General features: G+C 38.2%; 1 protein-coding gene across 1 annotated transcript; it reads left to right on the top strand.

Annotated features, from left to right (window-relative positions):
• The first annotated feature begins 6,871 nt into the window (after positions 1-6,871).
• On the top strand, positions 6,872-16,010 carry LOC121391822. The gene is made up of 6 exons (XM_041523310.1): positions 6,872-6,975; positions 7,509-7,655; positions 9,469-9,570; positions 10,848-10,980; positions 11,565-11,658; positions 15,897-16,010. The coding sequence occupies exons 1-5, from the start codon at positions 6,904-6,906 to the stop codon at positions 11,651-11,653; spliced, it is 543 nt and encodes a 180-aa protein (XP_041379244.1). The 5' UTR covers positions 6,872-6,903; the 3' UTR covers positions 11,654-11,658; positions 15,897-16,010.
• The last annotated feature ends 11,795 nt before the right edge of the window (positions 16,011-27,805 follow it).

The raw sequence follows: 27,805 nt of genomic DNA, 5'->3' as shown, positions 1-27,805 counted from the left end.
GCAACTGGCTTTAAAGTCGTTTACGTTTAACTCAATAGTTTGTAAACGTGTTTCAATCCCTTCTATTTTATCAGTCTTTTGTGATATAGAAGCAAGTGCATTTGATATTTCATGAAGTTTTTCAAATAACTTTTTTGTCCATGGCGGGATGTACTGTTGCGGTTGCTGTAGCTGACCCAGTAGCATAGGCTGAAGTTGGTAAGCCGGGTTGCCATATTGAGGTGAGCGAGATACTAAAGGATTAATTGAAGCTTGGTGTCACGGGGATTCTATAATTCCCGTAACCGAATAAAACACGATTATCAAAATGTCTCTCCTACTTGTATATCTATTAGATCTCTCTGTAACAGGCTGTTAAACCCTAGTATGGCTCGTCTCTAGGTATGATCAGAGATACGATCTTATATAAGTATATATATTTATAGCACGTTAGTTCTCTAGAAACACAACAAAAACACAATACACCTTGGAATCTGTATTAATCTACGCTGACAAATGTACAGCCGTAGTAGTAAATTAATAACAGCAATAATGACAACCCAGAACTGATCACTTAATTAGTTAATCTCTAGGTGTCTAGTTACACAATATGCGAATCACTCCACCGTTACACCACACCCACACGTGTGATAATTGAGAAACGCTTCCCGGAGAAGTTAATTAATAAAGGAATTACAACACCATTCCTAACTGGTTAATTTTAGTTAACCCTTACTACTCGTTCAGTAACGTGTGATAATTTAGAAACGCTTGCAGGGGAACTTAATTAATAAAGGAATTTACAGCTCTATTCCTAACGGGTTAATTTTTAATTAACCCTTAACTACTCTTTCAGTAATCTTGTAACACAGAATTAATACTTATCACAATAAAGACAATAACCTACAGTGTACCTAGGTCCGCTAGGATGACTGGCTAAGCTTTATATTACCAAATACTCAATATAATGTTAGAACAAAAAGTCTACGATTTACTTCGTCAGATGACCGAAGACACTGTCTAAAGAATATTGGTATAATACAGTATCAAATATTTAAAGTCACATGAATCACATCAAGGTTATACACAGAGCAGAAATGATATTTACCAAAGTCCAAACGGACTAACGTTCACAGGAAGCTTCCTTTTCCGTTTCTCCTCGATATCTCTAAAACACTAGCTATTTATTATAAATCAGGATTTTGCCTGGGGGTACAAGGCGGTACCTCACGTATCATCTCATATTCTACATTTACTAGAGTCGGTATATTTCTCTCTGATCGTCAGTCTGGCGAGCAATCTCCTGGCCATAAACAGCACTACCGGAGATATTACGTAACTACTAGCCACATGGCCTCCGCACCTGGCTGCGGGTGTGTATTAGGCGTACCGATCGAGGACGGTCGCGCAGAAGTCTTACGTAACAAGTTGCCCATCTGGGCTACGGGCAATAAACTGCACACGGCCCTCTAACACAATTAAAATCGCCACAGGAGAAACAAATTTAAGAGCATGTTCCGTGACACACACCCACCTCAAAAGGGATATTTCCTCTACTCCAGGAATAGGGAAATATACTACATTAAAACAAAAGGTGCGTTAACCGACGCATACGGGCATTTATAACACATGTAATAATAAGGTGACTACCAGTAATCACACTGAGTCTCCGAGTCCCTAGTATACAAATAAAATATATATAAAAAAACTGAATTAAAGAATGTCAACACATTATCATAACGTTCAACTTCGGGACAAGGCATTGGATGTGCCCTTGATATGTCCAATGGTAATTGGGTATTCTTGCAGAGGAAGACTCCATCTCAAAACTCTCTGGTTGGAGGCTTTCATTAGGATGGTCCAGTCCGTCTTCGTCTTCTTGGAACAGCACAGCTCCAGCACCCACGTCACTGGCACCCACAGCTAGCTTGAACAGCATTCGGTAGTCTGGTGCTGCCATCACGGGAGACGAGTAGCGCCTCTGCTTAAGACGGTTGAATGACTTCTCGCATTCACCTGACCAATGGAACTTCGTTTCCTTCTTTCTCAGCGTCGCACGTTTTCCAGGTTTTCTCTGATAGGCATGCTGTCGAAGCGGTGTAGCGTTGGGTTCCAAGCGCACATCTTGGCTTAAGGTATTGGTAACCGTTGGAAGGTTCTGACAAATGGAAACATTGTCTTGTTTCAACGTAGTCAACTTTGCTCGCTGGAGGTTCAAGTCTGCCAGAATCTGGCCGTTGGCCAACTTGACCTCTGCAGTCTTGACGTCATCACAGGAAATTGAGTGTCTCTCAATTTGGACCGGTCTCTCTGGAACTATCGGCAGTCTGTCAAAATAACCTTTTAGCAAATTGATGTGACAATACCTACTTTTCCTAACCCTATCAGGAGTGTTTATCACATACCCTGTCTCATTAACTCGTTTGAGCACAACATAGGGCCCGAAATACCTGTTCTGCACAGAACCCCGTTTAATGGGAAGGTACAGCAGCACCTTATCCCCTGGTTTAAATTCCTGACTCCTAGCCTTCCTATCAAACACTGATTTTATTTTGCTCTGAGCATGGCTCAGTTGCTTCCTAGCCTTTCTATCAAACTCTGATTTTATTTTGCTCTGAGCATGGCTGAATTGCTTCCTAGCTAGTTCGGTCGCCGGCAACCTCCCATCTCTAACTCTCTTATTTATTAATACTCCCTTGTCCACAGTTAACAAGGTAGTGCGAACTGCCAACAAACTTGGATCAGCCCCCTGCTCTAGAACTAACTCTTGTCTATTACAAGGTGAATCCCCTCTATCAAACACAACTGGTTCAATTCCCCTCTGCGGGAGATCAACAGGTTCCACCACATTTAATTTGTCAGTTGACTTATCTACCATTTTACTGATAACCTCATCCACTCCAATTTCATGGCTCACACACGTATCAGACAAATCACAAATATCCTCTGGGTCTCGTGCTAACCTACTGGCCATAGCCCTAGTCATTACACACGCAGGATATCTAGTCTCATCAACCTCACACTCTTCTATGGGTAAAGGGCTGTCTTCAATTAACAATTGGCCACATTGCGGCTGACAACATTGACTAGTCAAATCATTTCCCAACAAAACTCCTATGTTTTCAACAGGCAAGTCCTTCACAACACCCATAACGACTGGTCCCGTCACAAACTTCGAACACAAGAAAACCTTATGTAACCGGACAACCATTTTTTCTGCAGTAACCGAGGTTAAGGCCAAACTACGTCCTATGTATGAATTTTCAATACCAGCTAAACTCTCTTGCGTGATCAAATTCTGACTACACCCGGTATCTCTATAGATTGATATTGCCTTAGGACACAACTCTTGTTTCACATCACAAACCATACCAGTGGACACATACGGGTTTACTTTCTCTGCCATGGGACTAACCATTAACTCTCTCGCTAACGGAGCTGACCTCACTAAACCGACCACTTGCGCATTATCGCGTTTCCTTTTAAAACAGTCTCCGATAAGATGGTTATCCTTTTTACAGTAACTGCAATGTGGACGAAAAGTTCGTGCATTGGCTGATAATGCAGGCCTATCCTTACTTTGCCCGCCAGGTACATTCCTTGCCTGACTAGCTGACCAGCTAGATGACTCTCCCCGATAGTTACTTTCCCGGGAAAAACCTGGCTGAAATTTCTTCATATCACCCTGTTGTAAAGAGCTACCCGGTACTGCCTGAGCTTTGTGTATTAACACGTAATCATCTGCCACTATGCCTGCCTCCTCTATCTTTTTGACATGACGATCCTCTAAATGAATACGTAAGCTAACTGGTAATCCATTTTTAATGTCCTGTAAGATCAACAACTCCCGTAACTCGGTATATGACTCTACCTGATGAGACACCACCCATTTATCAAACATCCCTGCCTTCTTAGCCACAAACTCACTATAAGACTGACCCTGCGTTTTTCTCAACTCGCTATACCGTAAACGATAATCCTCAGGTCGTAATTCATACGCCCTCAACACCGCTGCCTTAACCAGGTCGTACTGACTTGCTCGCTCATCACTCATTGAATTATAAGCTATACTAGCCTTCCCCTTAAACTTAGACACGGCTAACAATGTCCACTTAGACTGCGGCCAATTTAGCTGCTTAGCGGCCCGTTCAAAAAGTTGAAAGAACATATCTACCTCCTGATCGTCAAATACAGGCACTGATCTATAAGCCTCCGACATGTTAAACCCATTTCCGGCTTCTCGTCTGACTTCTTCTGTATTCAACTTTAACTCATGTTCCACTTTTAATTTTTCTAACTGGAATTCTCTATCCCTCTCTCTATCTTCTCTATCTCTATGTCTATCTTCTCTATCTCTCTCTTCTCTTTCTCTCTCTCTATCTTCTCTTTCTCTCTCTCTCTCTCTATCTCTCTCTCTCTATCTTCTCTATCTCTCTCTCTATCTTCTCTATCTCTCTCTCTATCTAATGCACGTTCTTCTCTTTCGTACTCAAGCTTTTTAAAAGCTAATTGTTGTTCCACACTTAACTCATTTATTTCTATCTCTGGAACAATCTCACTGTCTTCCATAACAGGACTATCACCAAAAACTTCCTGGATAATAATTGTCCTTATATCTCCTAAGGTTTTAGCTGATGTTAAATCAATTTCTCGCTCACCCGCGATTTCAACTAACTCGGCCTTACATACTCGCTTAATCTCCACTACACTGAGCGTAGGCCTATGCAGCAAATTCTTATCCATGTTTAGATATGACGCACTTATTATTAATTAAATTTCTAGTGAACAACGTGCTACTTCTGGTTAATTTGTAAAATTAATTTATAAAGCCCCCATTTACAAACAATACTATTTTAAATATGCATGTCCCGTTTCAGATCCCGGACGAGCGCCCCAATTTTCTACTCCTGTCACGGGGATTCTATAATTCCCGTAACCGAATAAAACACGATTATCAAAATGTTTCTCCTACTTGTATATCTATTAGATCTCTCTGTAACAGGCTGTTAAATCCTAGTATGGCTCGTCTCTAGGTATGATCAGAGATACGATCTTATATAAGTATATATTTTATAGCACGTTTGTTCTCTAGAAACACAACAAAAACACAATACACTTTGGAATCTGTATTAATCTACGCTGACAAATGTACAGCCGTAGTAGTAAATTAATAACAGCAATAATGACAACCCAGAACTGATCACTTAATTAGTTAATCTCTAGGTGTCTAGTTACACAATATGCGAATCACTTCACCGTTACACCACACCCACACGTGTGATAATTGAGAAACGCTTCCCGGAGAAGTTAATTAATAAAGGAATTACAACACCATTCCTAACTGGTTAATTTTTAGTTAACCCTTACTACTCGTTCAGTAACGTGTGATAATTTAGAAACGCTTGCAGGGGAACTTAATTAATAAAGGAATTACAGCTCTATTTCTAACGGGTTAATTTTTAATTAACCCTTAACTACTCTTTCAGTAATCTTGTAACACAGAATTAATACTTATCACAATAAAGACAATAACCTACAGTGTACCTAGGTCCGCTAGGATGACTGGCTAAGCTTTATATTACCAAATACTCATATAATGTTAGAACAAAAAGTCTACGATTTACTTCGTCAGATGACCGAAGACACTGTCTAAAGAATATTGGTATAATACAGTATCAAATATTTAAAGTCACATGAATCACATCAAGGTTATACACAGAGCAGAAATGATATTTACCAAAGTCCAAACGGACTAACGTTCCCAGGAAGCTTCCTTTTCCGTTTCTCCTCGATATCTCTAAAACACTAGCTATTTATTATAAATCAGGATTTTGCCTGGGGGTACAAGGCGGTACCTCACGTATCATCTCATATTCTACATTTACTAGAGTCGGTATATTTCTCTCTGATCGTCAGTCTGGCTGTCGCCAACCGCGAGCAATCTCCTGGCCATAAACAGCACTACCGGAGATATTACATAACTACTAGCCACATGGCCTCCGCACCTGGCTGAGGGTGTGTATTAGGCGTACCGATCGAGGACGGTCGCACAGAAGTCTTACGTAACAAGTTGCCCATCTGGGCTACGGGCAATAAACTGCACACGGCCCTCTAACACAATTAAAATCGCCACAGGCGAAACAAATTTAAGAGCATGTTCCGTGACACTTGGTTAGACATACCAGGTAGTGGGGTAGCCACTGACGCCATCTTGTCTGTTGTCTCTTTACGATTGTGGTTTGTCTTCTTTCTGTTTACCATCCTTCTGTTTGTTCGCTTGCCCAGTGTTTTCCATAGGTTTATCTTGTGAATAGCGACGATATAAACTAGCAGTAATTAAAACCCACAACTAAGTTAAACTAAATAAACATTTCAAAACTTTAGGGAGCACGTTTCAAGTCAACTTGCCACCATCTTGTCACGTGTCAAAAAACAATACAATAATAATACATATAATTAACACACAGACACACACACACACACACGCACACACGCACACATACAGACAGACACACAAAACACACACACACACACACCATATATATATATATATATATATATATATATATATATATATATATATATATATATATATATATATATATATTATTTATGCACCATTTTAAAATGTTTATTTACTACAGATATAAAACAATGTGTAGTGTATTTCAGATTATGCACTGCTTCATTGGTGAGAGACACAGTTTATTAAGTATTTCACAGTGATCACATAGAAAATGGTCCTTGAATGCTTAGGTGCGCCGATTCACCGGACAGCACTGTATGCTTTGTATCAGCTGTCACCGGTCTTCACACACAATCGATTTACGTCTGGTCCGCTCAGATTAACAACTTGTTTTTGTTTTGTTGTATTTTATTTATCTGTAGTTTGTTTGTTTATTGTAGATCTTTTGAAAACTGATCATGAAGTGGCTAGGTTTGTTTTGTCTGCTGGTCGTTGTCAATGCTGGGACATCGGATTCAGATGATATGAAAGTATGTCGTCTTTTGCGCAAATTCCACACACGCTCGCACACACACACGCACTCACACAGACATACACATACATAAAGACAGACAAACACACACACGAACGCGTGCATGCATGTCCACACGCATACAAACGTGTGAGTGGGCGCACATACATAAATACACACATACACACCCCCACACACTCACATACACGCACATACACATACACTTACACACACACACACACACACACACAGAGAGAGAGAGAGAGAGAGAGAGAGAGAGAGAGAGAGAGAGAGAGAGAGAGAGAGAGAGAGAGAGAGAGAGAGAGAGAGAGAGAGAGAGAGAGAGAGAGAGATATATAAAGATATAAAGATAAGAGATAAAGAAAGAAACAGAAACAGATAAGAGAGATACATAGAAAAAGACACGAGAGAGCAGAACAAAATTAATATATATATATATATATATATATATATATATAGACACTGACGTGGTCGTTTCTGTAATATTACTGACTGTTCAACATATGTTAATCTTTATGATTTCTCAATCAGTGGCATTTTATAACAACCAACAACAACGGGGACAGGCTTCGAGCATCTGTAGGACTCAACCGACGAAATATGATACTCATACCAGATCCTGTGACTCGTCCAGAAAGGTGCGTCAAGCGAACCGTCAACCAGCATGACTTTGAAAACGTAAGTATGAGCTACTGCCCAGAAAATTAAAAATACTGTTTATGAATTTTGACCACCCGCTTGATTATTATGAAACTCAAGACATGCTTTATACTCTCGAATGAAGGAAGGAAGGAAATGTTTTATTTAATGACGCACTCTACACATTTTATTTTTGGTTATATGGCGTCGGACATACGGTTAAGGACCACATACAGATATTGAGGAAGGAAACCCGTTGTCATCACTTCCCGATTAGCAGCAAGGTATGTACTATCCTGTCTGCGGGATGGTGCATATAAAATATCCCTTGCTGCTAATGGAAAAATGTAGCGGGTTTCCCCTTTAAGATGTTTTGTCCAAATTACTAAATGATTGACATCCAATAGTCGATAATTAATAACCAATATGATCTAGTGGTGTCAGTAAACAAAACAAACCAACTATCTGGTGCTAGATTTGATTTCGAAAACTAGTCTCATGGTGGCAGTCCTCTGTCTGGCTGTGCAAGAGGAATGGATTCCAGTAAACGATCTCCTCGAAAATGGCTGTCCTCCTATAGACGAGACACTAGATGGAGATTCTTTACCATAGTTTGACACCCAATAGCCAAGGCATTTTTCGTGCTGTGTTGTCGTTAGACATTCATTCATTCCGATTGAGCATCGACCACTATTTTGCCAAACAAGCATTCGACTCTGCATTTTGCAGCAATACGGTTTTGTCGTTCAGATTTAAATTGTCATCTAGTAGACTTAACACGTTTAAGGCTTAAGCGATAGTATATTCCAAACATTCTAATAATATTCTACTAATAAAATATTCCAGCTGCATTGTAATTTCACTGAAGCAGTAATACTGGGTACAAAGTATGTGTCCGTTTAGTTAAAGTTTGTTTTGTTTGTTTTAATTAATTAATCATCAACTATTGGATAACAAACATGTGGTAATTCTGACTCGCAGTCTTGAAAGGAAACCCGCTACATTTTTCCTAATGCTACATTTTTCCTAGGCGTCTGTTGTAAAGTACAGGGTTCGTAGCCAGGTACTGGCTCCAACCCAGAGCGAGTTTTAACGACACAATGGATAGCTGTAAGACCACTAGACCCTCTTCTCTCTTACACACCACTGACCAACCAACACCTAACTCACTGTCATGGACAGACATCCCAGATAGCTGAGATGTGTGCCCAGGACAGCGTGCTTGAACCGTAATTGGATATAAGGACGAAAATAAGTTGAAATGAATGAATGTTACGTTTAATATTAAGTTATCAAAACAAAATGAAAACTAATGTTCATAAACTTGTCATTGGGTTATAATAATGCCAAATTTGGCATTAAGGGGCGGACTCTAGGTTTTAAACGCTACAGCATATTTTTCACTATTAGAGCCGTTTATGATCACTGAACTCAAACATTACACATGTTTTATTCTTTAGATTATCCATGTCCGTAGAACGGAAGTGTTTCTGGTCATCCTGGTGTTTCTAATACCAAAAATGGCATTTATCATATTTTTTAAAACGCACGTGCGTCTGAGAAGTAACGGTTTATTGATTTGAGTTCTAGTCTATGGTTAAGGATATTTCCCGTTTTAACATCACAGACTCTTTTTTCACTCTATTGTAACTTTATCCAAATTAGTTACAGGTTTGTAAATTAGCTAAACTTAGTGTCCATTCTTTTAGGGGTTAAAACTAGGGTTTGCATCTTTAAGTAGTCTCTAGCCTAGGATACTTGATAGGCACCCCTTTTCAAGTGGTGTGTTGCCAAGATTATTAGTAAAAATTGAAATTGGATTAATTTCACAACCATCTATTATGTTTTTCAGCGCTTGGTTGCCATGAAGGACCCTGTAAAACGCGAATGTTGGGTGAAGCCGCTCGGAAAGAGAGAGACGTACGAAGATGCGAAGTGGATCATTGACAGTGGGGTAATGTATTGTTTCATGAAGTAGAAATGTATTACTATTATGAATACTGTATCCTTCCGAGTCAAACACACATACAAAACCCACCCCAAACAAACACAATGTAATTGTCGTGCTAATGTTCAAACGCACACTATTGGATTACATCAGGAAATACTGTTTCAATTAAGAAGTGTCTGTTATTTCTTTTACGTTCATCGGGATATGAACAAAGAAACAAAAACTCATCCGCAAACTGTGTGAATCGGCGAAGCTGTTCTCACATAAGTTTGCGAATGATTTTTGTTTTTCATAACCAGATGAACGTAAAAGAAATAACAGACGATACTTATAATTAAATTTGAATCATACTTGCTATAATAACACTCAAACTTCATACATTATTTTGAATTATTCTTGGTCCATAAACAATAACGCTCAAGACAACTTGCTATAATAACACTTAAACTTCATACATTATTTTGAATTATTCTTGGTCCATAAACAATAACGCTCAAGACAACTTGCTATAATAACACTCAAACTTCATACAGTATTTTGAATTATTCTTGGTCCATAAACAATAACGCTCAAGACAACTTGCTATAATAACACTCAAACTTCATACATTATTTTGAATTATTCTTGGTCCATAAACAATAACGCTCAAGACAACTTGCCCATACAAAATGACGTCATCAGATATGACGTTCCCTGATGACATAATCGTTACGTTCATCGAGAATTGAACCAATGAGATGGCGTTATATTGTAATGAATGTAACGGAAATTTGATTAGTTGACTATCATCAATGAAAATGATGGCTTCTTATTTGATTATTATACGTATTGTTTTACTTGTTACTATTATTTTTGGGGGTAGGGATTGGGAGGAGGGGATATTTGAACTGACTCTGGGGACAACATAGGGGCGGGACGTAGCCCTTTGGTAAAGCGTTCGCTTGATGCGCGATCGGCCTAGGATCGATCCCCGTTGGTGAACCCATTGGGCTTTTTATATTTCGTCCCAGCCAGTGCTCCACAACTGATATAACAAAGGCTGTGGTATGTACTGTCCTGTCTGTGGGATTTCCTCTCTCAATATATGTGTGGTCATTAACCATATGTCTGACGCCCTATAACCGAAAATAAAATGTGTTGAGTGCGTCGTTAAATAAAACATTTCCTTCCTTTCGACGACAACCTATACATTTCAGCCATCGTAAACATGGGATGCGTGTAGCAATGGTGTAGCGATACCATTTTCTTAGTTTTCTTCTCTTACTACTTTCGTTTTCAAGAATGACATGATCCAGCATTCGGAAGACTGGATAGTGTCTAAAAGAGCGTTGGACAAGGACCACGTGGAAAGAGAGGTTGGAAGTCTGTTGGCTGACTTCTGTTCTGATTCAGACGTCTTCATGCTGAAAAGAGGTAAACTAACTATAACCATAACCTCATTGCACAGGTTAATCAATTAGGAACAGAGCGAGAAGGAGGAGTTAGGAAGAGAGGTGAAGAGAGATATAGAAAATGATATGAGAGAGAGAGAGAGAGATAGAGAGAGAGAGAGAGAGAGAGAGAGAGAGAGAGAGAGAGAGAGAGAGGAGAGAGAGAGAGAGAGAGAGAGAGAGAGAGAGAGAGACAGACAGACAGATAGGGGGAGAGAGAGACAGAGAGGGGGAGAGAGACGGAGCGGGAGAGACGGAGGGAGAGAGAGAGAGAGAGAGAGAGAGAGAGAGAGAGAGGAGAGAGAGAGAGAGAGAGAGAGAGAGAGGGAGGGAGAGACAGAAAAAGATAAGGGAAAGACATATAAAAAAATAAGCGGGAGGCAGACCGACCGATAGAGAGGAGGGAGGGGGAAATGGATTGTACCTGGCGGGCGACGTCTGTCTGTTTATTATGTTCTTTGCATTATGTTTACTATTTTTATTAGTATTGTTGTTGGGATTTTTACTTTATTTCTTTTTCGTAAATATATATTTTTTTTTCTTACTGTGTGTCGACGATATTTTCAGCTAACGCTGTTTTGGACAAACAGAAGGTCAAAGATCTGTGTGTTGGTTTATGTGGGAGATGCAAAGTTCTCCCGATGAAAGAGCTATAAGTGAGGTATGCCCTTAGACGAAATATAATTATTTTCACTCTATGATTTGTGTCCATTTTTAACCATAAAATGCATGAACATATCCGACACAAAATATATACTGTATAATACTTTATTTTCGCGTGGAATTTATTTTCGCGTTTTTCGCGTGTGAATGAAATTCGTGAAAATATATTCCACGCGAAAATAAACTTTTTATAAAGGCCGACAAAAAAATTAAAAAATATATGTAGTCTCGTTCAACTATACCACATTAGTTTCCGATGTACGAGGCTAGTAGTAACAAAGTGGTGCTCCCTCCTGTCACAGAACAAACCACAAAACACAAAAGCTGTTTAAAACTTTAAATCAAGAACACGATTGTAAGTACATACACGATAATAAAACAATACTAACACTAAAAAGCTTTATAATGTTTTCCTTCGCATGTGCTAGCGATCAGTTCATCGGACAGAGTCTACACGTGTTCAACGACGGAAGTAAACATGCATTATCACAGTATATTGAAAATGTGGAAGTGAAAAAATCCGGACTGGGCTATGTTCAGATGTTTCACAATTTTATTTTAATTTTTGGCCTGTTAGCCAATCACAAACCGTTTTTGAACTAGTATTTTGACGGCAATAAATATTGTTTCAATCAAACTTAAGTTACTGAGTACTAGTAGCTTGTGCCTTCAAATTTCGTTTCGTTTGTTTTCGGTTTTTGTTTTTATAACAATTATAAGGATTAAGACAAATTGTATGCGGTAAGCACCTTCTGTAAGCTTATTAACTTGTAAACGATAAAGTCTTGATTGGTTAAAGCAGGAAAACTATTGTTTTATGTGTATAGCACTCGTGTGTACATGTAAGATTAGTTCTACAGATTAGCGTAACAACCGGCAAAACTAAGTTCCGTTTTACAAAAAAAATTATTGACATCTGTACTTCGTTTTTTCATTGATGGGGGTTGGGAGATTCACGAAAATAAATGTTCGCGAATTGACCCATTTTCATTAAATCGCGAAAATTTGATCCCGCGAAAATAAAGTATTCTACAGTACTTAAATGAATGTATGTGCTAATACCTATCCAATATCTCAGCGTAATGTACCTAGCACGTCACTTATCTTGTCAGGACATAGTATAGTATTTACTGAAATAGAAGGGTGTGGTTGTGGGTTTGTTTTTATTTTGTTTTTGTTTGTTTTGTTGTTTTGTTGTTTGTTTGTTTGTTGTTGTTTTTTTGTTTTTTTTTAATACCAATGTCCTGCTTCCTTTTACTCCTTTGAATTCCATCTCATTTCTTCCCGATCTGGCAACTCCTCCAATCTTTCAACTTCTTTCCCTGTCCACCTCCACTCCTCAGTCCTTGTCTTTCCAACCACGACAGGTGCTTATCTCGTGTTACTATCCGTGCAGCTTTTACCTGTGGGCTTAGTCTGACCACTTCGGAGAGTATTCAGTAGTTACTTCTAGCATTGTTAAGAGGCACTTGTAACTACCTACTATGATCCTCTAATACCGGCGGTCGCCAGTTAGTGCCGTGGGTCAGACCAACTTTATTAGCGGCAGAGGACGAGGACGCCAGGTGGATGCATGGAAATACGCAGAGTCTGCACCCGTGGAGGAAGTTGAGAGAGGTAGGCGATGGTGTGGACAACTCAGAAGAGAGAGAGAGAGAGAGAGAGAGAGAGAGAGAGAGAGAGAGAGAGAGAGAGAGAGAGAGAGAGAGAGAGAGTTGGAGGAAACTGACAGAAAGGGTCGAAACAGATTGAAATCGTGGGAGAAATTGGAAAGTTGGTTTTTTTTATATTAAGATAATGACAATGACAGACAGAGGATAGATGAGAAAGATGAATGAATGTGTGAGCCAGTTTTGAAGGGGTTTGAACCATTGTCGTCAGCTTGATTGTCCAGCAACGTATCCACTAGACCATGGAGCTCACTGAAATAGAAGTCTTTGTAGTGGACTTACCGTTCCTGGTTGAAGTTTATAGAAGAGTGCAATCCCATCTCCTTACAATCCTTTAAGTCAGAAACACACTGATTGTGCAAATTAGGTAACTTTAGTGCTATTGTAGAAATGTGTTTGACTCGAATATGTGTTAGGGAAAAACAATTCCACAGTCTAATAACTAAAGTCAGTGACATGTTGAACCCAATTTCATACTGGCTCATCGATCACCTCACGAAATCTACACCCCAGCACATTGTTTAATCATCACCCTTTAGGTTTGCATGGTGTTAAACAAAATAAACTTTCGAATGAACAAAATGTGTCCGTTGAGTCCATGGTGGTGGTGGTGGTGGTGGTGGTGGTGGAGGCGGTGTTGGAGGTGGCGGGGGTTATAACATAGGGTGATGGCTTTAGTACAATATACACGAACAGTCCATGTACTAAGGTCAAGGTGTTTTGTTTAAAACATCACTAGTGTACATTGATTAATTAATCATCGGCATTTGGATGTCAAACATTTCGTAATAATGGCATGTAGTCTTCAGAGCAAACCCGCAAGGTATTTTGTATGCACTTTCCCACATAATGAACAGCACTGGCTATGGGTCCGCTTTGGCGGTTCGACCCTACGACCCTACTACCCTCACACCTCAGGTGAATGGTTCATGTGAAATGAGTGGGATACGGACATTTGCCCCCCAGGACATTTGCCCCCCAGTTCAAAAATGGATAGGTGGACATTTACCCCTCAGTCGAAATGATGGCTAGGACATTTGCCCCCCAGTAGAAATGTTGGCTAGGACATTTGCCCCCCAGTAGAAATGTTGGCTAGGACATTTGCCCCCCAGTTGATATCTACTATATTGATAAAATGAAACAAAAACATTAAATATTGTGAACAACTTTATTTTCATTTTGAGCACATGTTGAAAAAGCACATTAGAAAGCACATGGGTATGGGTTAGGGTTAGGGGTTAGGGGTTATGGTTGTGGTTAGGGTTAGGGTTAGGGTTAGGGGTTAGAGTTAGGGTTAATTAAAAACTTGGTAAACACAGTAATTTAAGTTGTTAATTAAACCAATTTTTATACTGGGGGGCAAATGTCCTAGCCAACATTTCTACTGGGGGGGGGGGGGGCAAATGTCCAAGCCAACATTTCTACTGGGGGGCAAATGTCCTAGCCATCATTTCGACTGGGGGGCAAATGTCCACCTATCCATTTTTGGACTGGGGGGGGGGGCAAATGTCCTGGGGGGCAAATGTCCTGGATTCGAAATGAGTTAATGCCAAAATTAACATGTTATATTTATGACAATCATGTCGCTAGGTATTAACAAAACATTTCATCTCATATGGTGGGGAGGGACGTAGCTCAGTGGTACAGCGCTCGCCTGATGCGCGATCGATCTAGGATCGATTCCTGTCGGTGGGCCCATTGGGCTATTTCTCGTTCCAGCCAGTGCTCCACAACTGGTGTAACATAGGCCGTGGTATGTACTATCATGTCTGTGGGATAGTGCATATAAAAAAAATTCCTTGTTGCGAATCGAAAAAGAGTAGCCCATGAAGTGGTGACAGCGGGTTTTCTCTCTCAATATCTGTGTGGTCCTTAACCATATGTCCAACGCCATATAACCGAAAATAAAATGTTTTGAGTGCATATTTCCTTCCTTTCTTCTGACATGGTCGTCTATTATTCGTTTCCTTACTACTCATTATGCATATTATTATTTAAAAACAGTCATAATCAAATTTAGTCTCAACCGTTTCTTGGAGATGATAGTTTTTGTGATTACATAATATTCATAAAATCCCTAGAATGGAAACATAGTTTTAACATTACGATGACTATATTACTATAAAAACAACACCAAGAGACTTCATAAAATTCAACAGGTCTCGACGGTGTCATGGTTATGCCATCGGAAACAAGGTTGGTAGTTATAGGGTTCGCAGCCTGGTACCGGCTCCCACCCTAAGCGAGTTTTAACGACTCAATGGGTAGGTGTAAGACAACTACACCCTCATATCTCTCACTAACCATTAACAACTAACCACTATCCCACTGTCCTGAACAGACAGCCCACATAGCTGAGGTGTGTGCCCAGGACAGCGTGCTTGAACCTTAATTGGATATAAGCACGAAAATAAGTTGAAATCAAAGTACATGATAAAATTAAAAAAGTTGTCTTTTATACACGGAAAATGAAAACAGAACATAACAAAAAAGCTGTTGGGTATATATGTATGTATATTATATATATGATGAGGACTTTAATTATATTTGTTTTCTTGTGTTTTAGGTTGTGGAGTAGCAGCCACGCTGTTCCTGGTTTCAATAACACTATAGCAGAATAACCCAAGTTTTGTTTTAATTAATATTATTTTAAACAGCAATACATTCGTTATGACACGAGTTTGATTTTTGTTGTTTTTTGTTGTTTTTTAAATATATTTTTAATTATTTGTTTTGTTGCATTTGTGATATTTTTGGATATTTCAAGATGCATTTTACTAATCGATTGCACTAATTCAAAATGTCCAATAGTCAGATCACAACATACTGAATGACTTGTTTACCATCCACCTATCTTCTAAGGGCGTTGTACACATATATGCATAGACACACACACAAACCACACATACATTAAAGTATTAATGTATTTAAACGTAGACCTTGATCTGAAACGCACCCATCCCAAACCAAAAACCCAAACAAAAGCATTTACTAAATTAATAAAATTACCATATGCTAGCCTGCCCCCCCCCCCCATTCTCTCTCTCTCTCTCTCTGTGTGTCTGCCTGTCTGTCTGTCTGTCTCTCTCTCTCTCTCTCTCTCTCTCTCTCTCTCTCTCTCTCTCTCTCTCTCTCTCTCTCTCTCTCTCTCTCTCTCTCTCTCTCTCTCTCTCTCTCTCTCTCTCTCTCGTATGTTGTTGTTTTTCTCTGTTAGTGTGTATGACAATTACAAAACACAAGAAAATCTATCTTATTCCAATTAATAAGGCAGCAAGGGATATGTTATATGTACCCTCCATAGACATGACAGTACACAAGAAGGCATTTGATATACCTTTTGTGATGCACTAGTACTGGACGAACAAACACAAAAAGACAGTTTATGTTGATACTGCTTAAACATCTTTATTCTGCGTTTAGTGTTTAATAGAGTTGCTTACAGCTTATTGTTATTTATCTTCATCTGCAGCGAAGTACACAAAGCAGTGATGTTTTACTGTTGATGCTGAAAAAAATTAGCAAAAATAATAATATTTACATGTGAATATATTAAAGGGACATTCCCGAGTTTGCTACCGTGTAAGATGTTTCCAAATAATAAAACATTTCTATGATTAAACTTGCATATTAAATATATTTTCTTGTTTAGAATATCAGTTTCTGTATATTCATTGTGTTTCTGGTCTTCTTAATATTTGTAAGAAGCCCAGACTGGATTTTGTCTTCAAATAATTTCGTACGTAAGAAAAAATATTTTTTAGGAAATAAAATGAAATTTAACCTAGTACAAATATTAGAACGATCAGAAACACGTTTAATATAAAGCCACTAATATTTTATGCAGAAAGAAATATATTTGCTATGTAATTACAATCGTTAAAAAGTCTCTGTTAATCGATAACATCTTAAAAATTGCAGCAAACTCAGGAATGTCCCTTTAAAGGCGCAGTCCCTAGTTTTAGCTCTTGAAAATGGACACTAAGTTTAGTTAATCTACAAGCCTGCAACACATATGGATAAGGTTATAAAAGAAAGAAGCTAAAGTCTGTGATGTTTAAACGGGGAAATAACTAGAGCTTGTCTTGATAACCATTACTTCTCAGACGAAAACCTGAATGACCAGAACCACTTCAGGTGTACGGAAATGAATATTATGAATAATAAAATGAAAGTACTTCTAATTTAAATGATGCAATTTTATGGAAAATGTTTGCGTTTTGGCTAAAGCAATCATGAGTTAACTCCCTTGAATAGTGACGAAATTTGTGCGAGTTTCCTCTGCAGAAGTGTATAGTGTACGTGTTTGTGGGTTGTTAGGGAGTACACAAGCATATTCTTTTTATTATCATTATTATTATTTCGTTACATTATAGTATAAAAAAGTCAAGGTGTCCGGTTAAAATTGGGGGAAGGGGAAAAGAACACCCACGAGCTTGTTTTCCAGTTCTGCAACAGTACATATTCCACGCTAACAGATACAACGTATCCTGCTTATAGAAAGTTTGTTTTGTTTCACGACATCACTAGAGCACATTAATCATCGGCTATTAGATGTCAAACATGTGGCCATTTTGACACAGTCATAGAGATGAAAACCGCTACATTTTTGGCATTAGTAGCAAGGGATCTTTTATATGCACCATCCCACAGACATGATAGCACATACCACGGTCTTTGGTATATCAGTCGTGATGCACTGGTTAGAGCGAGAAATAATCCAATAGCCCGACGAGGATCGATCCTAGAACGACCGCGCATCAAGCGAGCGTTTTCCCACTGGGCTACGTCCCGACCTATCCTGCTTATAGATTTAACCTCAAACAATGTGTTGCAAGTGATAACTTGGGTCAGTGCCTATACATAAATTATAATGTTACTGACCATGTTAATTGCCTAACTACCTTGGTGATCTTAGCGCTAAGATCGCTTCGTGGAACGAAGCCCAGGACCCAGTTTCACACAAACATCGTAAGCCTACTTTTGCACGTAAGCGTAAATCTACGACTAAACCACAATTTTTATTACTACTAATAGTAAAACTAATACAGTTTGAAATACTCATATTTCAGTTTATGTTATCCTTAAAGGGACATTCCTGAGTTTTAAGATGTTATCGACTAACAGAGACTTTTTTAAAGATTGTAATTACATATCAAATATATTTTTTTCTGCATAAAATATTAGTGGCTGTATATTAAACGTGTTTCTGATCGTTCTAATATTTGTACTAGGTTAAATTTAATTTTATTTCCTAATTATTTTTTTTCGTACGTACGGAATTATTAGAAGACAAAATCCAATTTGGGTTTCTTACAAATATTAAGACGACTAGAAATGCATTGAATATACAGACACTGATATTCTAAACAAGAAAATATATTTAACATGTAAGTTTAATCGTAGAAATATTGTATTAGTCGGAAACATCTTACAATGCAGCAAACTCAGGAATGTCCCTGTAAAATGTTCCATCTTCTGTAATGATGTAATGTTCTGCGTGAAACAGATGCCAAACACGTGTAAATGTATGACACGCATAACTGCTAGTCGGAGTCGTAATCTCACGAGGCCGTATTTACGAAGACTGTTTTCCTTAAATGCAGGTGTTTAAGCATTGTAAATGTATGTAGTTATACGCGTGTAAGTCATAAACGGGCTTTGTAAATTCAGCCCACGACGTTTAGTGAAATGGGCCCCAGGCACTCGGTTTAGTGGCAATGGGATTGGGAAGGAAGGAAATGTTTTATTTAACCACGCACGTAACACATTATATTTACGGTTATATGGCGACGGACATATGGATAAGGACACACAAATATTGAGAGAGGCCAGACAGGATAACACATACCACGGCCTTTGATATACCAGTTGTGGTGCACTGGCTGGAACGAGAGATAACCCAATGGGCCCACCAACAGGGATAAATCCTAGACCGACCGCGCATCATCGCTGTTGCTCAGATGCACAAACACATTGTTGGTATTATATATATATATATATATATATATATATATATATATAGAGAGAGAGAGAGAGAGAGAGAGAGAGAGAGAGAGAGAGAGAGAGAGAGAGAGAGAGAGAGAGAGAGAGAGAGAGAGAGAGAGAGAGAGAGAGAGAGAGAGAGAGAGAGAGAGAGAGAGAGAGAGAGAGAGATAATAATAATAAAAATAAATATGGTTTCCTATAGATCTGCTCACCTTGGCTGCTACGGCACTGATTCCACAGTTACGAGTACAGCTCCTCAATCGTCGAGTGAGGCCCAAGGTATCTTCAAAGATATTATGATAGACAACATGTGTAGTGAAGACAATATCTCAGCCAGACTTTTCAACTTATGTCAAAACTGATGGAGAAGATGACAAATACAGAACAAGAAGAACAACAAAACGAAAGAGGATGCGGAGAAGAAAGAGATAAAATGAAGAAGAAGAAGAAGTGCATAACGTTTTGACACTGTTGTAATTTAAAGTTGGAAACATACATCGAAGAAACGAATGAATAAATGAATGAAAGAATGAATGTTTATCTACATCATTATACATATATATATATTTAAAAAGGGTACTTTTTGTTTCTTTCAAAAATACACCATATAACTATATTCAGTGTTCAGGCTTTGTATGTGCTGTTCCTTATCGTGATTCAGCTAAGGAACCATCATTATTGGTTTCCACGAGAGCAGGCGAATTCATATCTGTACAATCGTCTGTCTTAAGCACAGTAAATCTGAACCACAAAACCGTAATATGTGATCAGGACCGCACAATACAGAGTCCAATATGTATTTGACAAATCAGTGGTTGATTTCATGAATCTCTATCGAGTGCCTCATCTATGGGAGGACAGCCACTCTCGAGAAGATCCTTTACTGGAGATTCCGTCCCTCTTGCATCGTGATAGAGGACTGCCACAACCAGACTAGTTTACTAAATTAAAACTAGCACCGGACAGAGCTAGACGCGTCTGTATTTGTCTGTTTGTTTTTGTTTTTAGTAACGTCTGTGATAATGTTTCCAAATATATGTGTTTCGCTTTGTATTGATAGTCAGTTCAATTTTGATTTGTTTACCAGAATTCCACACATTATTTTTATGCTGTCTCCATAGCTTTTGTTTTCGAGTTATGTCCACATATGCCGTTGCCTAACGGCCTGTGTGTAATACAGTTCTGTTCTGAAGGAAGCATATCCCATTTTACTAACCATAGCGTTCGTGGTTGTCGTTTTAAAATACGCAAATGTGATGTAATATGTTTGTTTTCTTTTGTGTTGATTTATCAGCGCCATACTGGTTTTGTAATTAACACAGCCCATACACGGTTTTCATGGTTTGACCATAACATGACTCGATCACATCACTTTGCATTATTGTATTGAACATTTTAGAATGTTTGTATTGATTAAAAGGTACCTTTGTTTGTTGTCTGACATATTTGTATGATTGTTCAATATCATCATCATCATCATCGGCGTCATCTTCGTGATTATTGCCACTATTTTTGTTGTTATTATTATTATTCATTCATTCATTCATTCATTCATTCATTCATTCATTCATTATATAGTTCAGTATAGGCCCAGTCCTAAACGTAAATCTACGACTAAAGTTCGTGTTAAAACTAACAGTACAACTACTATAGTTTGGACTACACATATTTCATTTTCTTTTGTTTTACACAGTCCCATCGTCCGTAATGATATAATGACGTACATCCGATATAACTGCTGGTCGTAAACGTAAACGTAGCATGTTTTGTGAAATTGATGCACTTCACAAACGACTTTCGCTAATTATACATGATTCGTGAGAATACCTGGAATGTCCCACCCCCACCCCGATATAAATAACATTGGGATGTCCCTTTATTACATGCAAACATTATATACTAACCTGGAATGACCTTCCACCCCCAATATAAATAACATCGGGATGTCCCTTTATTACATACAAACATTATATAATAATAACCTGGAATGACCCTCAACCCCCCAGTATAAATAACATCGGGATGTCCCTTCATTACATACACACATTACTATATTATTATTATACATATAAATAACACTGGGATGACCCTTTAATACATACAAAGTATTTGATTTCACATATTTATTTCCAAACGAATTGTTTTTCTAAACATCACATTTACATTTTATAATAATGACATAATTAAAACTTCATAATAATGACATCATTTACATTTTACAATAATTGCATTTTTTTTTACATTTTATAATAATGGCATCATTTACATTTCATAATAATAGCATTTACATTTTATGATAATTGCATTATTTACATTTTATAATAATGGCATTATTTATACATGTCATCATTTTTACTGTTTAATAATGGTATCATTTATATTTTATAATAATGAGATCATTTACATTTCATAATAATGACATCATTTACATTTATAATCGATCATTGGAACATCACTAGGAACGTCTTCCACCACCACCCCCACATCCAATCCGTCGAAAAAAAAAGAAGAAAAAAAAGAAAGACAAATCACCCCCCAAAACAACAAAATACAAAAACGATATCCACACTTTCATGCTGCTCATTTAACTAGGATTCGTCCGAAATTCGTTTCTCTACAATGGCAGTCCTCTCGCTACATTTTTACATTGGGTTTGATGTTGATTAAGCTTTAATTATACTCCTTCATTGGAACATCATTAGTTAGATAACAGAAAAGGAGAAAACAGATTATCATACCTTATGCTACACCATTAGCTAGGATCCTTCGGAAAGTCGTTTGCCGCACACAATGGCAATCTTCTTGCTGTTGGATCTTTCGCATTTGCCGACAGACGAGTCTGAACCTCTACTGGATGTAGGCACGTGTTAAATGGTTCAGTGACTGATTGTTTGCCATCACATTCTACTGACCCCCCCCCCCACACACACACACACCACCACCACCACCACCACCACCATCCACCCATTAGCGTCAGCATTAATCATTGATTACGAAACGAGGTTGGTGATAAAACAATTATTGTTAAGTGCATAACTAATAGTATTTGGTCTACAATAATAATTTAAAAAAAAACTATCACAGATGGTGGAGTGGATGTTTTACTTCTGTATTCTAAATATTTTATTTATATGTAAAGTGAAAAATATTTGGAAAATTTCGAACATTTAAATAATGAATTATATACAAGATATGAAGTTGACAAATGTGCAAAAGCTGATTGTTTAAAAAAAAGTGTCAATATTTTCAGCCCCCTCCCAACAACATTAATAATTGTTTTGAATCATGTACATGTAAATGTATGTAAAATGTGTATATCCAGTGTAATAACATAGCCGTCATAGAGTACTGCACTATTTTACATACTTGTGTAACAATGCATTATGATAATTAGTGGATGAATGTGCGTCTCTCTCTCTCTCTCTCTCTCTCTCTCTCTCTCTCTCTCTCTCTCTCTCTCTCTCTGTTTCTGTCTCTCTATCTGTCTCCCTCTGTCTCTCCCTCTCTCTCTCTCTATCTCTACACACACACACACACACACACACACACACACACACACACACATATATATATATATATATATATATATATATATATATATATATATATATATATATATATATATATATATATGTATGTATGTATGTATGTATATGTGTGTGTGTGTATGTGTGCGTGCGCGTGTGTCGTGTAATATATAATTAACGATATAGAAAATGACAATTTAAAAAAGTGTTGTTCCTCTTTTGACTGTGGACTGACATTGTAAGGTAATGTTTAGAGCTCCCCAACCCTGACATCACCGTTTCTGGGGACAACAAATAATCTGAACTGAAAAAAAAAATACATGTAATAAAATAATAATAATACTACTACTAATAATAATGTTTGACATCTTTGGTTTGACCACACTGAAGACAACTGAGCGTTAGTAGAGTATTCTCTTTCTATAATATATTTATTATTAACCACTAGGGACGGGACGTAGCCCAGTGGTAATGCGTTCACTTGGCGCGCGGTCGGTTTGGGATCGATCTTGGTCAGTGGACCCATTGGACTATTTCTTGTTCCAACCAATGCACCACGACTGGTATATCAAAGGTCGTGGTATGTGCTACCCTGCCTGTGGGATGGTGCATATAAAAGAGTCCTTGCAGCATTAGAACCTGGACGGAGGAGCCGGCTAAAGCCGGCACCTGTGCCCATGACAGGCGTGCCCTACAACAGCTTGCTCTGAATGTGCACGTTAAACACTCTGATCTGACCTGATTAGGAAAAATGTAGCGGGTTTCCTCTGGTGACTGACTACGTGTCAGAATTACCAAATATTTGACATCCAATAGCCGATGATTAATTAATCAATGTGCTCCAGTTGTGTTGTTAAAGAAAAACAAACTTCTTGACGTCTAACGTTGTCCGCGATGTATGGTATTTAACACTGTGTAACTGTGTGTCTTTTGAGTTTGTTGCGTTGTAAGATGTTTCTGACTAATAAAATATGTTTACCATTAAATTTACATTTACATTACATAAATTTATATGTTCTTGTTTAGAATATCAGTGTCTGTACATTCAGTGTGTTTCTTTTCGTCTTAATATTTGTTAGAATCCCAAACTGGATTTTGTTTTCAAACAATTTGGTGCGCTCGAAAAAACACCCACAATATTTTAGGAAACAAAATAAAATATAATCTAGTACAAATATTAGAACACAGCCACTAAAATATGATATGTAATTACAATCGTTAAAACGTCTCTGTTAGTCGATAATATCTTATAAATTGCAGCAAACTCAGGAAAATCCCTTTAAAGACATGTTTTGCTAACTAAAATTAATGTATTATTTAAACTTTTATTTTGAAGTGTTCAATCCATTCAAACAAATACAAAATTTCAATGTTTACTTTTAAAATGTTCTACCAGTCAGATGGCGGCTATGGTGCGACGCGTGACGTCGTAGGGTTTCAGCTCTCATTGGCGTACGGGCTCCCATTTTTGTTGGGGGGGGGGGGGGGGGGGGGTGCCCGAATTAAACGAAAGTGCCTGAATATACATATCAACATTTATTCATAATCATATTACAACCAAACAGCCATATATGACTGCTAACGAATCATTACGCATTTTTACACGGATTACAACTAATATTGAGTTGAGGGTAGAATGATAGACAAACATGGTAAAAAGGTCTCAGGTTATCACATTTGGCCCAAATATGTCTATGATTTTTGCCCGAATTTGAAGTTTTGATTCAGCACTAGGGGGGCAGTTGCCCCACCCCTTGCCCCCTGTCAGGTCCGAATCAATAGCAAGCGATTCGAAACGTGTCTTTCAAAGGCAACAATCAAACGGCCGAGAGAAGGCATGCCCCCCCCCCCCCCACCCCCCTGCTCAGAGTTATAATATACTTTCCTTTATGTATTTACTGAGAAATGGACTGGACAATAAGTACTTTTTTTACGAGAGTCTTCAAACAAGTTAAAACTAATTTTCACTCAGTATCATTGCTACCATCATAGTGTTGACAATTTAAAGTTTTAGGCACAAGTATAACATTCCCAAATGAATGGTTTTAATATATATATATATATCATATTTAGATATATATATCATATCATTTACCTAAAAATTATGAATTTAACGTGAAGTTACAGTAAGACCCAAAAACAATATGGCCGACCCTGTTTTGAGGCTGTATTATTTATTTATTTTATTATTTTCATTAATATGTAGGTGAAAAGATTGCAAATATTTTATCTGGACCCGTTTGGGTGAAGTTAGATTTTAAAATAATAAATATAAATAAACAAAAAGATATAAAAAAAAAAAAAAAATGAAAATTGACCTATCCTGTCTAACACACACACACACACACACACACACACACACACACACACACACACACACACATTCCTAGAAACATGTATTTTTTAAAAACTAAAATATTGCACTTTTTCACCGATTCTTATAGCATTATTGTCTTTTAATCCATTATAAGTAGTAAACAAACATTTCAATTTGATGTGCTTTTAAAATGGCATGGTGGTTTTACAGAACCTCTGATTCAATGTAGTATCCGTAATAAGGGGCAGGACGTAGCCCAGTGGTAAAGTGCTTGTTTGATGCGCTGTCGGTCTGGGATCGATCCCCGCCGGTGGACCAATTGAGTTATTTAGCGATCCAGCATATGCAACACGACTGGTATATAAAAGGCCGTAGTATGTTTTATCTTGTTTGTGAGATACGTGCATACACAATATCCCTTGCTACTACTGGAAAAATGTAGCGGGTTTTCTCTCTAAGACTATAGGTAAAAGTTACCAAATATCTGACATCCAACAGCCTATGATCAATAAATCAATAATGTGTTCTAGTGGTGTCGCTAAACAAAACAAACAAACAAAGCCAATGGAAAATATCCGTAACATTTTTAATAGAATTAATTTACAATCATAATCATTCTGCATCAGCAAAGTGCCACAAGTTGATTTTGGTAACCAAATACATATTATGACAACCCCCCCCCCCCCCCCATACACACACACACACCCAAAAACAACAAACAAACAAACAAAAAACATTTTTGAAGAAAAAACCCCTCACACAAACAAAACCACACTAATCTCCCTTATAGCCTATTAAATATCAAATAGTATTCCACACATAATAAAGTAAACAATGTAACAACAAAAGTAAACAACTAATTGTTCATTAAATGCATCTAAACTAAAAGGTAGTAATACCCATGAAGATAATTGAATTAATAAAGCAATACTTTTAATAATACAAAAATGCTGTCACTATTTGATATATAATCAAAAAGAAATTACACTAAATCTTACAGACGCCCGTTGACGATTTTACTAAATATTTTCTAATGCTAGCGTAGTATATCATTCATTTCTGAATGATACTATATGCGCCAAATAAGCTATGCTTGGGTAGTGTGAAAAACATTATTTCTGTTCGTATATAGATGGGGTCTCGTTCCAATTCTTGCCGCATGTCAAAGCCCTATTAAGACGAGAATCTATAACACACATTCCCAGTTTGGGCCACGTTCTACGAAGCGATCTTAGCGCTACGATCACCTTAAGTGCATAGATTAGGTTTGCACTTAAGGTGATCTTAGTGTTACTGGAGCTCGCCGCGGTAAAGCCCCAGTCACATATACACGATGTTTGCCCGATGTTTGCCCCGAATGACAAAGAATAGCCCCGATCCTATCTTGCACGGTTGCGCCTGAATTGTAGCCAAAATCGGCATGAATTGGCTTGACCCACGTCCTCTCTACGACTACTCACGACTGCTGTAAGTTAATACTGAGATTGCACTACGTTCTTGAAGCCGATTCATTACGAATTGCTACGACGTAGTACGCCTCCACTAGGGTACCTTGACGAATACAGTACGACTCATTGCGATTTATCCGGAATGCGCCACGAAGTACTACGACTGTACTAATACTCCTCACGACTGTGTTAAGACTCCTCACGACTGCCTCCCGGTTTACTCCGACGTGTGCAAGACTCGCATAAAAAGGCCTGTCGATCAGCCAAGATTTAATTATACTTTCCCCAAGTCCCACGATTACCCCCCAACTATCGATGCACCTACGGATATGCACGATTCACTCACGACTGCTTTAGGAATGCGTCACGAATTGAAAAATTCCAAGAATACTCCCGACAGTCTTGAAAATGATCAAAACTGTCGGGTGCCTATCCAGCCGTTAAAGAATACTGAAGAATGACTAGGAAGCCGCTTGGGTCTCACTACGCATATCCAAGGATGACCCCGACTTTTCAAGTCGTTGGCATTCGGGGGAAAAATCGTGTATTGATGCTTGAAGGGACATACTCTAGCTTTTAAACACTAAGGAATATTTTTTACTATTGGAGCCGTTTATGATCAATGAAATGAAACATTACTTATATTTTATTGTTTAGATCATCCATTTCCGTACAACCGAAGTGTTTCTGGTTATGCTGATGTTCCTAATACGACATAATACATTTTTTTGTCAAAACACAAGTTGTCTTTATTCTGCTACTTCCCCCCCCCCCCCCCCCCCCCCCCCCATCCGGACATTATGGTTTTCTCACAAACTGACTAGATAAACGAATTTCCGGACTACTGAATCACGTCCAGAGTAGTCTCCCTTTCTGTAACTCAAATTTAATTACCCTTAATTGACTGTTCGAAAGATTATAAAACACAACAGGATCATAGAGCGGTTTATCTAACACAGTCTTTCTCAGTTATGAAGCCAATGCAACAAGACGTTGTTGACTGTGCTGTGCAATTACCCCCCCCCCCCCCCCCACACACACACACCTGGGGGGATTAATTGTAACATACTGCTCGAGGAATCGAACTTCAACCAATTACAGCTTGGCCTCCACTTGGTGTCTACTAGTCGGTCCGCGCTCTTGCTGGACTTTACTAAATGGCTTTATTCCAAATTCTGCCCACCTCAAACTTACCCCT

This window comes from Gigantopelta aegis, unplaced genomic scaffold, assembly GCF_016097555.1.
Source record: "Gigantopelta aegis isolate Gae_Host unplaced genomic scaffold, Gae_host_genome ctg2991_pilon_pilon:::debris, whole genome shotgun sequence".
NCBI lineage: Eukaryota > Metazoa > Mollusca > Gastropoda > Neomphalida > Peltospiridae > Gigantopelta > Gigantopelta aegis.
The sequence above is the reverse complement of the archived record's forward strand: the minus strand, read 5'-3'. Positions and strand labels throughout refer to the sequence as shown.